The 13,731-nt window shown below is 43.5% G+C and overlaps 1 protein-coding gene across 1 annotated transcript in view; it reads left to right on the top strand.

Moving 5' to 3' along the window:
- CEP135 (centrosomal protein 135) overlaps nucleotides 1–13,451 on the top strand; it is a gene marked incomplete at its 3' end in the record, with an annotated part of 95,543 nt that extends 82,092 nt beyond the window's left edge. Inside the window, exons 18-24 of the mRNA XM_082265930.1 lie at nucleotides 4,085–4,253; nucleotides 6,470–6,580; nucleotides 7,212–7,397; nucleotides 7,504–7,713; nucleotides 11,318–11,520; nucleotides 13,078–13,182; nucleotides 13,292–13,451. Coding sequence (XP_082122056.1) covers nucleotides 4,085–4,253; nucleotides 6,470–6,580; nucleotides 7,212–7,397; nucleotides 7,504–7,713; nucleotides 11,318–11,520; nucleotides 13,078–13,182; nucleotides 13,292–13,451 — 1,144 coding nt within the window. The remainder of the gene's footprint in view (nucleotides 1–4,084; nucleotides 4,254–6,469; nucleotides 6,581–7,211; nucleotides 7,398–7,503; nucleotides 7,714–11,317; nucleotides 11,521–13,077; nucleotides 13,183–13,291) is intronic.
- Nucleotides 13,452–13,731: the final 280 nt, after the last annotated feature.

Below are 13,731 nucleotides of genomic sequence, written 5' to 3'. Positions count from 1 at the left end.
GTGCTCAGTTTAAATAGGAAAGCGGGGGACTAGCAGGACTTACACACAAGGCGAAATACAAAAAAAAACAGGATTTCTTTTTGGTTCATTGACGGACACAGCTCCTCATCTTCATGTCATTGGGTTATACTGCCCCCTACAGGAGCAGGACACTAGACAGACCAAAAAAACTTGGCCACGCCTATAGGGCAGTCCCTGGGGGTACACTCCAACTCTCTGCTATAGGTATTCAGTTTTTTTTATGTCTAGTCAGAATTAAAGACCTAGTTCCTTGCTGGGATCTCTGGTCCTGGCAATTTTTTCCTTTTTTAAATGGATTTTTTTTCCTCTATTTTTCTTCTGTGTGAACTACAATCAAGTGCCGGACTAGGCGACGAACTGGATAACATAGATTCTTAGGGTCCCCCCCCCCCCCCAGTACAGCCAGCGAGCGCGCGCAAACCGCAACTCCGAGCTAGGTCGGCCACGACATAGCCCCACTGGACAGGGGCTGGCCTGCGAGTTAAACGTCTCGCGAGGGTGCATACGAACTGGATTCAGCCTGAGAAGCAGCATTTCCTCTGGTTCCATCCACAAACCTGGACTATCTGGGTCTGACTCTGGACTCGGCCTCAGCCAGAATGTTACTTCCTCTGGTAAAACTCAGGAAGTTGCAGGAGGCAGTTCAGTTTCTGCTATCCAGCAGACAGTCATCTCTTCAGACTTGCATGCGGGTGCTGGGCCTGATGGTGTCTACCTTTTGAGGCGGTTCGGTTTGCACAGTTCCACACAAGACCTCTGCAAAAGGAGATTCTGGTGAAATGGAACAGGGATCCTCAGTCCCTAGACAACCTGATCCTGTTGAGCCGGAGTACGAGGGGGGTCCCTGGTTTGGTGGCTTCGTTCTTCGGCACTTCGTCAGGGAAAATTGATTTCTTCCACTGTACTGGACGGTCGTCACCACGGATGCAAGCTTGTCTGGGTGGGGAGGTGTCCTCGGAATAGGGGTTCTGCACTCTGGAAGAGTCCAGGCTACCGATCAATGTCCTGGAGCTCCGAGTGATCAGACTGTCTGGATCATTGGACAAGTCGTCTCCAGGGGTGTTTGGTACGGATGCAATCAGACAATGCCACGGCTGTGGCCTATGTCAATCACCAAGGGGGCACAAGAAGTGTCCTGGCAGTTTGGGAAGTAGCCGGCATTCTAAGGTGGGCAGAACGAATCGTTCCAGCCCTCTCTGCTGTGCACGTTCCAGGAGTGGAAAATTGGCAGGTGGACTGCATCAGTTGACATGCGTTGGACCAAGGGGAATGGTCACTTAATCCGGAGGGTGTTCCATTAGTTGTGTCTTTGGTGGGGCACTCCCGAGGTGGATCTGTTGGCCTTTCGCCTCAACAGGAAAGTGCAGAAGTTTGTGGCACGGTCTCTGGATCCTCTAACCGACGCCACAGACGCTTCAGTGGCTCCTTGGAGTCAGTATCGTCTGATTTACGCCTTTCCTCCTCTCAAACTTCTGCCGATACTCCTGCGCAGGATCGAGGCAGAAGGGATTCCGGTCATCCTAGTGGCGCTAGACTGGCCTCACCGGTCTTGGTATGCCAATCTGGTACGGCTGGTCGCTGATGCTTCTTGGAGACTTTTCTCAGGGAAGATCTGCTGTACCAAGGGCCAATCTTCCATTTTGCTTTACAGTCGCTGGCTTTGATGGCTTGGCTGTTGAAAGCCAGGTGCTGAAGGATTGATAGTTGTCTGACTCAGTGATTTCTGCACTGTTAAAAGCTAGAAAATCTACTTCTAGGAAGATTTACCATCGTACGTGGAAGAGGTACATTGCGTGGTGTGAATCCCTCAGGGTTCACCCTCGCTCTTTTTCAGTGACTCGGATCTTGGCTTTCCTCCAAAAAGGAGTTGAGCAGTGCCTGGCTTTGAGCACCATCAAGGGTCAGGTCTCAGCCTTGGCAGTTTTGTTTCAACTCCCTTTGGCCACACACTCCTTGGTGCGTACCTTTTATACAGGGCGTTCGGCACTTGGCTCCTTCAGCGCGGTCTCCATTGGGACCTCAGTTTGGTGTTGTCAGTTCTCCAGAAGCCTCCTTTTGAAAATATTCGGGAGATTCCCCTGCTTACGTTGTCCCAGAAGGTGGCCTTTTTGGTGGCTATTACTTCTGCGCGCAGGGTGTCTGAACTGGCGACGCTGTCTTTTCGTTCACCTTACCTGGTGGTTCACAGGGATAAGGTTGTTCATCCATGTCCATAGTTCCTTCCGAAACCAGTTGTCTCTGATTTTCATCTGAGTGAGGACATTGTGTTGCCCTTCCTCTGTCTCAAGCCTAAGCATCCTAAGGAAGTTACTTTGCATTCCCTGGATGTGGTTCGGGAAATAAGGGTGTACCTGGCAGCTACGGAGTCTTTTAGAAAGTCAGACTCCCTATTTGTTCTCACGGATGGACCTCTCAAAGGGTTGGCTTCTGCTGTGACCATTTTCAGATGGATCAGACAGACTAGTTCAATATCATTCCATTAAGGGTCAGGATCCTCCTTTCCCTGTTAAGGCGCACTATACTCAGGCGCTTAGTGCCTCCTGGGCCTTCCGTCATCAGGCGTCAGTAATGCAGGTTTGCAAGGCGACTACCTGCGTCTGTGCACACGTTCACAAAGTTTTATAAAGTGGATGTATTGGCATCTGCGGATGCTTCTTTCGGCCTCAAGGTTTTGCAGGCTGCTGTTTAGAAGACTTGTCCTCTTTGAGGGTGTTTTGTCTATTTTTTTCATGTGAGCTCTAGTTGTTGATAGTTGTGCTCCAAGTTACCTGGTTGGCTATGTTTATCCTTAGGGAAGTTTTTTCTGCTGTTCCCACCCCTCATATTTGACACTGCTTTGGGACATCCCAATAGTCATGAAGATGAAAGAGAAAATTGAATTTTTGACTCGCTGTAAAATCCATTTCTCTGATGTTCATTGACGAACACAGCACCCGCCCCTCTTTGGAATTTGTTTTTTTTTTTTCTTCTGACACTGCTTGTTACAAAACAGAATACCTACAGCAGAGAGTGGGAGTATACCTCCAGGGACTGCCCCATAGGCGTGGTCAAGTTTTTTAGTCTGCCTAGTTTCCTACTCCTGTAGGGGGCAGTATAACCTAATGGTCATGAAGATGAGGAGCTGTGTCTTTCAATGAACATCAGAGAAATGGATTTTACTGTAAGTCAAAAATCCCATTACTTTTTAACCCAAATACATGGTACAACAGATGCATATCAAAAATATAAAATATCGGGGTAACGAACACTTTAAGCTGGCCATGGATGAATCAATATTTTTATTTATGGCCAGCCAGCTGTTAAAAAAAAAAAAAAAAAAAATATTCCCATAGTCACCCAATTGAGGTGGATGGAGAGATCCTTCCCGCTGCGCTGTTTTCGGACAGTGGGAACTCCTCTGTCCGAATACACTAAACAGTGCTGCAGTGACAGCAGCACAGAAGGAAACATTTTCAACGTTCCCATTTGAGAAAAATGGATCTGTAGATTAACTTCTCTCTAGCAGGAACAGCCAAAGATGGATTGGCATTCAGCCAGTCCCTGCTGAACTGGTTGAATTTTGATCCATCTATGGCCAGCTAAAAGATCTATTCATTCTGCACAGAGACATAAGGATACTTTGCCAGTGTCCTGTTTAGGAAACCCACCGAAAGCAAGTAGGATATACACACTTTATGCAGATATTATGCCTGATGGGAATTTAACTGAAGACTGAACTGTACCAGCTTACCGGCAAACCAGTTTTCAGTTGCAGTTTGTAAGAAAAAAAACAGAAAACATGGAAAATATTTTTTGCCTTTTTATACATGTGAATCATGAGACCTCAGCCCTGCTTCTATTTTTCAAGATAATAAATTATCCAGCGTGCACTAGTTTACTTTATTACACTGCTGCATGTGTGTCCTATGCTGTACAATCACTATCAGACCAATCCCGCTTGGTTGCATTTTACTTGAAAAATTTAATATTCAGAGCTCTGCTGCTTCAAATGTTTCTGTAAAATGTGATTTATACACTTGTTTCAAACTGTGTGTTTACATGTGAATTATCCTTTGATCGGTAGCCAGTTGAAAGACTCGTTTGGTAACAAAGATCGTGAGTTATTAAGCCTTCGCCGCCAGCTTGATTCGGTTGGTGCAGAACTTGCAGAAAATGTTAGAATGAGAGAAATTTCCCTGAAGGAGAATAGAAGATTGCAGGATGACCTTTCCACCATGACCAGAGAGAATCAGGTACCCAAAATTAAAGGTTTATTCCCAGTTACGCCAGCAGGGCTACCAACCCTACTTCACTTTGTATTTGGAAGCACAAAGCCTTTTTACTTGGAATACATACCTATTAATATCCAGGCTTGCAACATAATGCCAAGCATAGTTGTAGAGAGGTCATGTTGATTAAAAGTCCAATTGTAGCTTACGTTACTGATTACAGAAAGTGAGTGCACACAACAAGATACTTCTTCTTTTTTCAGTGTTTTGCGTTCTTTTTTTTTTTTTTTTTTTTTTTTTTTTTACTGGTCTTCAGTACCACCACAATTCCTTTCCCCAGCAACAGGCTAAAGATTAAGACTTCAGTTCTCTGTGTGCAGTGTTCATTTGTCCATTAAAATGTATTCATACCCCTTGAAATTTTTTATTTATGGATCTTATTGGGATTTTATGTGGTAGACCTACACAAAGTGGGCTATAATTATGAAGTGGAAGAAAAATTATAAATTTTCTACAAATATTTGAAAAGTGTGGCTTGCATTTGTAGTCAGCCCCCCTTAGTGAATACTTTGAAGAACCATCTTTCATTGCAATTACAGCAAGTCTTTTTGGGGATGTCTCTACCAGCTTTGCACATCTAGAAAGTGACATTTTTGCCCATTCTTCTTTGCAAAATAGCTCAAGCTCTGTCAGATTGGATGGAGAACGTCTGAACAGCAATCTTCAAGTCTTACCACAGATTCTCAATAGGATTTAGGTCTGGACTTTGACTGGGCTATTCGAACACCTGAATATGCTTTAATCGAAACCATTCCATTGTAGCTCTGGCTGTATGTTTAAGGTCATTGTCCTGCTGGAAGGTGAACCTCCGCCCCAGTCTCGAGCCTTTTGCAGACTCTTACAGGTTTTCTTCTAGGATCACCCTGTATCTTGCTCCATCCATCTTACCATCAACTCTGACCAGGTTCCCTGTCCCTGCTAAAGAAAAGCATCGCTACAACATGATGCCACCACCATGTTTCAAGGTTGGAATGGTGTGTTCTGGGTGATGTACAGTGTTAGTTTTCCACCACACATACCGTTCTGCTTTTAGGCCAAAAAGTTAAATTTTGGTCTCATCTGACCAGAGCACCTTCTTCCACATGTTTGCTGTGTCCCCCACATAGCTTCTTGCAAACTGTAAACAGGACTTCTTATGGCTTTCTTTCAACAATGGCTTTCTTTTTGCCCCTCTTCCATAAAGGCCAGATTTGTGGAGTGCATGGCTAATAGTTGTCCTGTGGACAGATTCTCCCAACTGAGCTGTGGATCTTTGCAATCTCTGCAGCTCCTCCAGAGTTACCATAGGCCTCTTGGCTGCTACTCTGATTAATGCTCTCCTTGCCCGGCCTGTCAGTTTAGGTGGACGGCCATGTTTTGGTAGGTTTGCAGTTTTGCCATACCCTTTCCATTTTCGGATGATGGATTGAACAGTGCTCCGTGTGATATTAAAAGCTTGGGATATTTTTTTATAACCTAACCCTGCTTGAAACTTCTCCTCAACCTTATCCCTGACCTGTCTGTGTTCCTTGGCCTTCATGATGCTGTTTGTTCACTAAGGTTCTCTAGCAAACCTCTGAGGGCTTCACAGAACAGCTGTATTTATACTGAGATTAAATTACACACAGGTGGACTCTATTTACTGATTAGGTGACTTCTGAAAGCAATTGGTTCCACTAGATTTTAGTTAGGGGTATCAGAGTAAAGAGGGCTGAATACAAATGCACGCCACATTTTTCAAATATTTTATTTGTAAAACATTTTTGAAAACCATTTATCATTTTCCTTTCATTTCACACTTTGTGTTAGTCCATCACATAAAATCCCAATAAAATGGATTTGTTTTTGGTTGTAACATGACAAAATGTGGAAAATGTCAAGGGGTATGAATACTTTAAGGCACTGTATTTTTAGTCGACTAAAACAATTCAGATGACTAAAAAGACTGAATCAAAAATGGCATTTTAGTCATAAGACTATGACTAAATTCAAATTTGATGTCAAAATTACTGTGTTTGTCTCCAGCGGTCTGACTGTGTTTGTCTCCAGCTACCAACATTTGTGCTCCCTTTTTATTTATTTTTTCCTTATTTTTTTTGTTTAAGGTTATTGCACAGTAAACTTATATTAGCTTTGTTGTGCCATTGTTCCGTTAAAAACATTTGTGTACTGTTTACTGATTAGTTTTCTTATTTCTCTAGACTGTTGCTTTGGAGTTAGAAAATGCAATGCATGAAAAAGAAGAATTAAAGCTAAGAGTTCATGGCTATATCTCAGAGGTTGCCAGAATCGAAACATTAATGGCAGCCAAGGTCAGTACATTTTTCTTTTTCTGATTACATTTGTTCTAGATCAGGGTTCTCCAAACTATGGCCCTCCAGTTGTTCAAGGACTACAATTCCCCATCATGCCCAGTAATGTCTGTGTATGTCATTTTTACAATGCCTCATGGGATGTGTAGTTTCGCAAAAGCTGGAGGGCAATAGTTTGGAGATCCCTGTTCTAGATATAAAGCAGTGGCATATCTTTATGGCCTCATCTTATTGAATATATCCCTCTACATTTGACTATAATAGACATCCATGGACATGATTTTACCATAATATACAGGGAACAGAGGATATGGTGCTGTGTAAACCACATAATTCTCTGCTGCTTTATTCAAATTGGCATTTTCTGTCCATCTCAAATGATATCCAACCATAAAAACTGCGTAAGGGTCGGGTGTGTGTATTTATACTGTAAATATAAATCCCTTAGTAGGGGAACGCCTCTTACCCAGGTTTTGTTTCTGCTCCAGGTATACAGTGACTGTAGTGTGCCAGGCTGCCCCCCTGCAGCCTGGCACACTAGGGGGGCAGGTAATGAACACAAAAACAAAAATGTGAGAGATCACTGCTACTTAGAAAAAATAATCAGTAGTGGCTTTATTTTTATTTTTAGGAACAAGAGAATCGAGAGCTGCTGGATCAGTTCAGAATGATGCACAGCCAGGCTGAAGAATGGGAAGTTAAGGCACAAAACGCTGCGGGCGAGAGTAGCTCTGTAAAATTGGAGTTGCTTTCTGTTGATACAGATAGAAGACATTTGCGAGAGAGAGTGGAAGACCTGGAGAATGAAGTCAGAGAGGCAAGACGCATAGGAAATCCTGAAACTTGGATCTTTTACCAGAAATTCCTTTTCTGGTTTTCTGTTTTGTAAAAATGAGAACCAATGTTTGTTTCCTATTTTGCAGCACATGAATGCTCACCAGGCTTATGAAGCTCAGATCTCATCCATGACTAAAGCAGTCTCCAAATTGGAGGAGCAACTCCGACATGAACTGGATGAAAAGGCCTTGATCTTATCTGATTTGGCATCAGTCAGAGAGCTGTGCGTAAAGCTGGACTCTAGCAAAGAGCAATTCTCCAGGCAGCTGACTGCTCGAAACATGGAATATGAAAGGGTAAGTATTCTCACACAGAATTATTTCCAGCCTGCTGAATGTTTGCAACTTGCCTGTTATATGCAGCAAGATATATTTTCATACTGGAACATTTTCAGTGCTAGAATAAAATGGCGCTTTGTCAAGTATTTGAGTAGCCTAGCTATAGAGCCATTGGTTGGATTCTGTATAAAACAGTTGACCAGTATCCTCCTTACCTATTGGCACTTTTCCACTGCAAGTACCGGCTCAGCTCCACTCGGCCCTGCTTGGCTCTGTTTGGTTTTCCACTGCATGGTATGTTGTTGAAACGGTTCGGTACGGTTTGCTTTTCCACTAAAGTAAAGTGGGTGGGATAACAATGATTCTCTGACCAATCAGTGGCTAGTAGTGACAAACAGTCAAGGCTGCATGCAAAGGATTGTGGGATATGGTACCAGTACGGCCCTCTTGGAACCACAATCGAGGTGGTACTGTTTAAGCGAGCCGTACCGTTCGATTCCATGTAGTGGAAAAGCGCCGCCGTACCGAACCGTTCCAACACCATACCATGCGGTACCATGCAGTGGAAAAGCGCAAAAGCGAGCCGAACCATTCGGTTCCATGCAGTGGAAAAGCGCCATATGTGATCTACTAAAGCAGGGCTTAACAAATTTGCTTTAAATCTAGGAGCCAGCTAAAAAAGTTAGGAGCCAGTTTGTGCTTGGTGATATGTAACGTTTATCGCAATTGCTGTTTGCACACATAGGCATCCCAAAGCACGTGTTTACGGTTTTATATGTGGGGGTGGAGGGCGCCCCCAAAAAAAAAAAATTTACATTTTTTTTGGTGACCGGTTCTCTGAGATTATAAATAGTGGACTCCATGCTTGTGGAATATACAGACGTGGATGAGTGTGCAAGTACTGGACTGCAGCCTCCCTAAATTATAGCCAAAGGACTATAAAAGGTATGATAGAGGGTGGAGGGAATGGCGCTGTCTAGTGGTGAGAAAAGTGTATAATAGCAATAAATAGATAAAATGAATGTTATAATGACAAGATAAAAGAGAGAGGTAAAAATCTGCAAGATGTGGTAATGAACTGTATAGATCTAAAAAAAAGTACAAAAGTGCTACGTGCATACAATGCCTAATAAATACATGACCACCAATATGAATTATCAATATAAATCCTAAAATGGTAAAAGATCTATAATAATGGTAAAATACCGTATATACTCGAGTATGAGCCGACCCGAGTATAAGCCGAGGCCCCTACTTTTACCACAAAAAGATGGGAAAAATCATTGACTCGAGTATAAGCCTAGGGTGAGAATGCAGGGCGGCGGGCATGGTACAGGAGAATGCAGGGCGGCGGGCATGGTACAGGAGAATGCAGGGGGACTGGCATGGTGCATTAGAATGCAGGGTGACTGGCATGGTGCAGGAGAATGCAGGGTGACTGGCATGGTGCAGGAGAATGCAGGGTGACTGGCATGGTGCAGGAGAATGCAGGGTGACTGGCATGGTGCAGGAGAATGCAGGGTACTGGCATGGTGCAGGAGAATGCAGGGTACTGGCATGGTGCAGGAGAATGCAGGGTACTGGCATGGTGCAGGAGAATGCAGGGTACTGGCATGGTACAGGATAATGCAGGGTACTGGCATGGTACAGGAGATGCAGTGCTGTTGGCATGGTACAGGTGGACCATGCCCGCAGCACTGCATCCCTTGTAGTGTGCCCGCAGCCCTGCATAATGGCAGGTAGTGAAGCTGTTTCACTTACCTGTTCCAGAGGCGCCTTCATTTTAAAAATGGCGCCGCCCGTCGCCGACACGTCATTGCGCACGCGCCGCCACCACTCGTATAATTTCGGCTATTCCCGGCCTCTCCCGAGCGGCGGCGGCGCGGTGACATGTATGCGATGGGCGGCGCCATTTTTAAAGCTTAAGCCCGTCGGAGCGGACTTTTTTTTCCTTGACTCGAGTATAAGCCGAGGGGGACGTTTTCAGCACAAAAAAATGTGCTGAAAAACTCGGCTTATACTCGAGTATATACGGTAATTCAAGTGCATACGTGACCATAAAAAAGGTGAATATAAATAATGCAATAGTACAAAGTGTCATAAACTCAAAAGTGACAAGTGCATATAGGGCAGTGAGCATAATATCATGGACTCAAAGTGACAACTGAATAGATGTCCAAAGTTGGTGTGAAAGGGGCACCGATTAAAGCTTAGTGGCATAAATCGATAAATGAATGGTGGTGGTGTATACAACAAAGAAAAGAGTCCAGTGTTGAATAATAAATGCTGAACTGGTGATAAAGTAACTGGGAATATCGAAAAGGTGGTTATTGGTTAATTGATAGGCAGGTGACAGTCTTCGTGTGGCTTAAGCACAATCAGTGACCCCGTGGTGGGCAATAAGGTGCTCTGTGACCCCTTTGGTAAATAGCACACTTACCAGAAATACCCACCCCACACAGGGGTATAAAGCGGGTATAAGTGGTGTTTCAGCAGATGGATCCTATCCTCTTCTATGGGTCCTGAGATGGACATCTATGAGGGTTCCCGAATGGGAGGATTCCTGGGGGGAGCTGGGGTCTGGGGATGTCCCGGCGGTGAGGGCTGGTACCTCCAGATATCCGCGGGGTGTCAGTATAACAGGTGTTCAGGTATAGAAGAAAGGCACATAGTGTAATATTGCCAAACTAGGTTTATTTGCACAGTAAAACAGGATTACGGGTACTCACATAGGTTTAGTAGTAAGTACTAAAGCAGGGCTTAACAAATTTGCTTTAAATCTAGGAGCCAGCTAAAAAAGTTAGGAGCCAGTTTGTGCTTGGTGATATGCAACGTGTATCGCAATTGCGGTTTGCACACATAGGCACCCCAAAGCACGCGTTTACGGTTTTATATGTGGGGGTGGAGGGCGCCCCCCAAAAAAAAAATGTTTACATTTTTTTTTTTGGGTGACCGGTTCTCTGAGATTACCTCAGACCCTGCATGTCTTTCCTGTGCTACACTGGATGTAATGCAGTGCAGATCACACGGCATTACATTCTTTCCCGGCCAGCATAAACTGTCAATGGGGAGACCTGGAAGTGACATCCTACATGTCTTGTCCGCTCTCCTCCCTCATCTCTATTCTGCGACTCCCGCTATTCCAGTCCCAGGCCCTCTGATGGACAAGCAGAGCTCTGGGATACATAGTGGGGGGCACTTAACCTGCATGTGTGCAAGCAGTCGGGCAACACCAGAGCCGTCCGAATGCTTCCACCTGACAAGTGAGCCCTGCTAGTTTCCCACAGCAGGGCTCAATGTAGAAAAAAAAACTGCCTGCCCGGTGCCCGGAACTGTATGTCCTAGGAGATACCAATTGTGCATCCCTGTAACAGTAAATGGGCTGACAAAAGCCCAGGTGCCAGGATGCATTTTTTAGGCCCCGTGATGACCTGGGATTTGTCGAGCCCTGTACTCAAGTACACTTCTATACAGATCATTTAACCACCAAATGGATTAAATCTCAACAGATGAATACAGACGCAACTCTTTTACAGTGCTTAGTGTGAGCGCTTTCATTGCTGTGAAATGCCATAGTCGTCTATTTGTATTTTTTATGTGGTGGTTGTTTGTGCCTCTCCAGATCATGGATGAATTGGAGGATATGAAATCCGAAACAGAACTTCTTAAGAAGCAACTGGCTAGTGAGAGGCTCACTATTAAGAATTTGGAGACCTTGCTGGCCACTAATAGAGAGAAGGAGTTTCAGAGTCATCTTACCACCCATGAGAAGGACTCTGAGATTCAACTGCTGAAAGACAAACTTACCCTTTCTGAGAGTAAACTGTAAGTATATTTCCTTCACTTAAAGGGAATCAAGAGCCTTTGCAAAAAAATGTTAAGTTTAAAAATGTAAAACGGGTCGCTCTCTGACAAGTAATTGTAGCAATATGTGTTAGAAAAATACAACTGATAATTTAAAAAAACCTTGTATTTATGTGTACAGGAAGAAGTGATTTTTGCTTATTATTTGTTCAGCCTCTCTTTCTAGTTTGCACTGTAGAGCCGGTTCACACTGGGGCAACTTGTCAGACGACTTGGTCGCCTGACAAGTCGCCGTGGGTCGCCTGCCATAGATTAGCACAGGACCCGTTCTAATAGGAGCGACACAAGTCGCTCTGACTTAGAAAAAGGGTCCTGTACTACTTTGGGGCGACCTGCATTGACTTCAATGATATGAAGTCCGTGCATGTCGATCCGAGGTCGCGGTGCACAGGTCGCCCCGGCAAGTCGGATCGCCTCAGTGTGAACCGGCTCTCATAGAACTGATATGCTTACTTTTTGTAATTCAAGTCCGAGTCAGCCAACTCACTGTAAACAAAGAATTCCTTTAGTGTCTACTTTTGTGAATTCAACAGTTGTTGAGAGAGAGTAATTGCACTGAACCAGCAATGGCCCCTTCACCCTAACTACACGCTGATACACTATTTTAGCATGCATGTTGGTGTCTGTTATGTGGGGTGGGGTGGTGTAATGTGGTGTTACAGTACATAAAACGATTTGCCCCCTGATGTTCTGCAGAAAATGCAGCATGTCTACAATGTTCCACATCACACAAACGTTGTAGTTTGAACAGGCCACATAGAAGACCAATGTTTTCCAATATTTGATGAAGAAAAAGTATAGTTTAGAATTGAAATCCCTAAAAACCATCTTGGCTCCACACAGTATATGTATACCAACACAACACATGCAGATTTGCTCCTTCTTGGGTTGTTTTAATACTCAAATGAATTTAATTGTATTCTTTGTAGCCTCAATTTGTCTGGGGAGTTTAGTAAGAGAGTTAATCTACAACCACTGGATGGAGACCCATTTTTCAGATGGATATGTATTTTCTTCTTTTAAAACTCTCGATTTAAAGGATAATTTTACAGATTCATATTTTTTCTGTCAATCACCTGCATGTTGGTTGGTAGGTTAATTCTGTGTTTATTCCTCAGACTTGAGATCATTTTAAAGCAACAGAAACGGCTTGCTTACATTTTCGCACACACTATTACATTAGTGTTAATAGGGGTGACTCCTACTCCAAGCATAGAAAAGTTTGGATTCTAGGCTGAAGAATGCTAATTTTAATTGTATTTGAATAGTTCTGTTAATACATACATCTGATGAATCAAAGTGATAATTTCCTATTTAAATATTGTGTGACAATGTGGTATATGCTGGAGTTTTACTTTGATATTTGCAAATGATCAACTAGAATTCAAGTACCTCTTGTGAGGGTGTGAAAAGCTGAATGTAAAAGGCTATCGGTGTTGGCAAACCCTGAACTTTTCTGGCTTTTGCGTTATGATTTAAGCCTAACCTTTTTTTAAACTGTATTTTTCTGGTTAATAGCAACTCCCAGTCTCGTGAAGTGGCTATGCTCCGAAATAAACTTACACAGCTGCAGTCTGACTATGATGTTGCAAGACGACAACTCACCACAGAAAAGTTTGAAAGGTAAGCCTGTAATAATAGTTAGAGGATACATCCTGGCATATGAAGGGAGTCAAAGCAGTCTTGTGTTGATAAAAAAACAAGTGTGTAAAACTGCTTTCTTTCTAAACAGGGAGCGAGCCGTTCAGGAATTACGCAGACATGGGCTTTCCACATCATCACTACGTACATCTTCACCACTAACATCCACAATTAAATCACTTTCTCTATCTCCAGAACGCTCCATCTTAAGATCTGTAGAACGAGCCTCTGATAAAATGGCAGAAAAGTAAGTCTGACCTTGCAGTCAAGTTACTGTACATTTTCTTTTTTTGACTAAAGGTACGGTTCTGACTGAAAATAAGGCCTTTAAAAAAGTATAGAGGCAGTTTTTTATCCATCTTGGTTGGTAAACTGAGCATCTCTTTTCACCTACATCTCTGAGATGCAGGAGAACTAATCGCCCTTGAAGGCTCTGTATGGAATAAATATTGTAACAAAGTGTCAGTATTAGAACATTTCTCTCAGCCACCAATCTGATTTAAACCAGCCTTGGACATTTGAATGTGATCA

Source organism: Pelophylax lessonae (genome assembly GCF_965119305.1).
Source record: "Pelophylax lessonae genome assembly, chromosome: 1".
Lineage (NCBI taxonomy): Eukaryota > Metazoa > Chordata > Amphibia > Anura > Ranidae > Pelophylax > Pelophylax lessonae.
The sequence above is the reverse complement of the archived record's forward strand: the minus strand, read 5'-3'. Positions and strand labels throughout refer to the sequence as shown.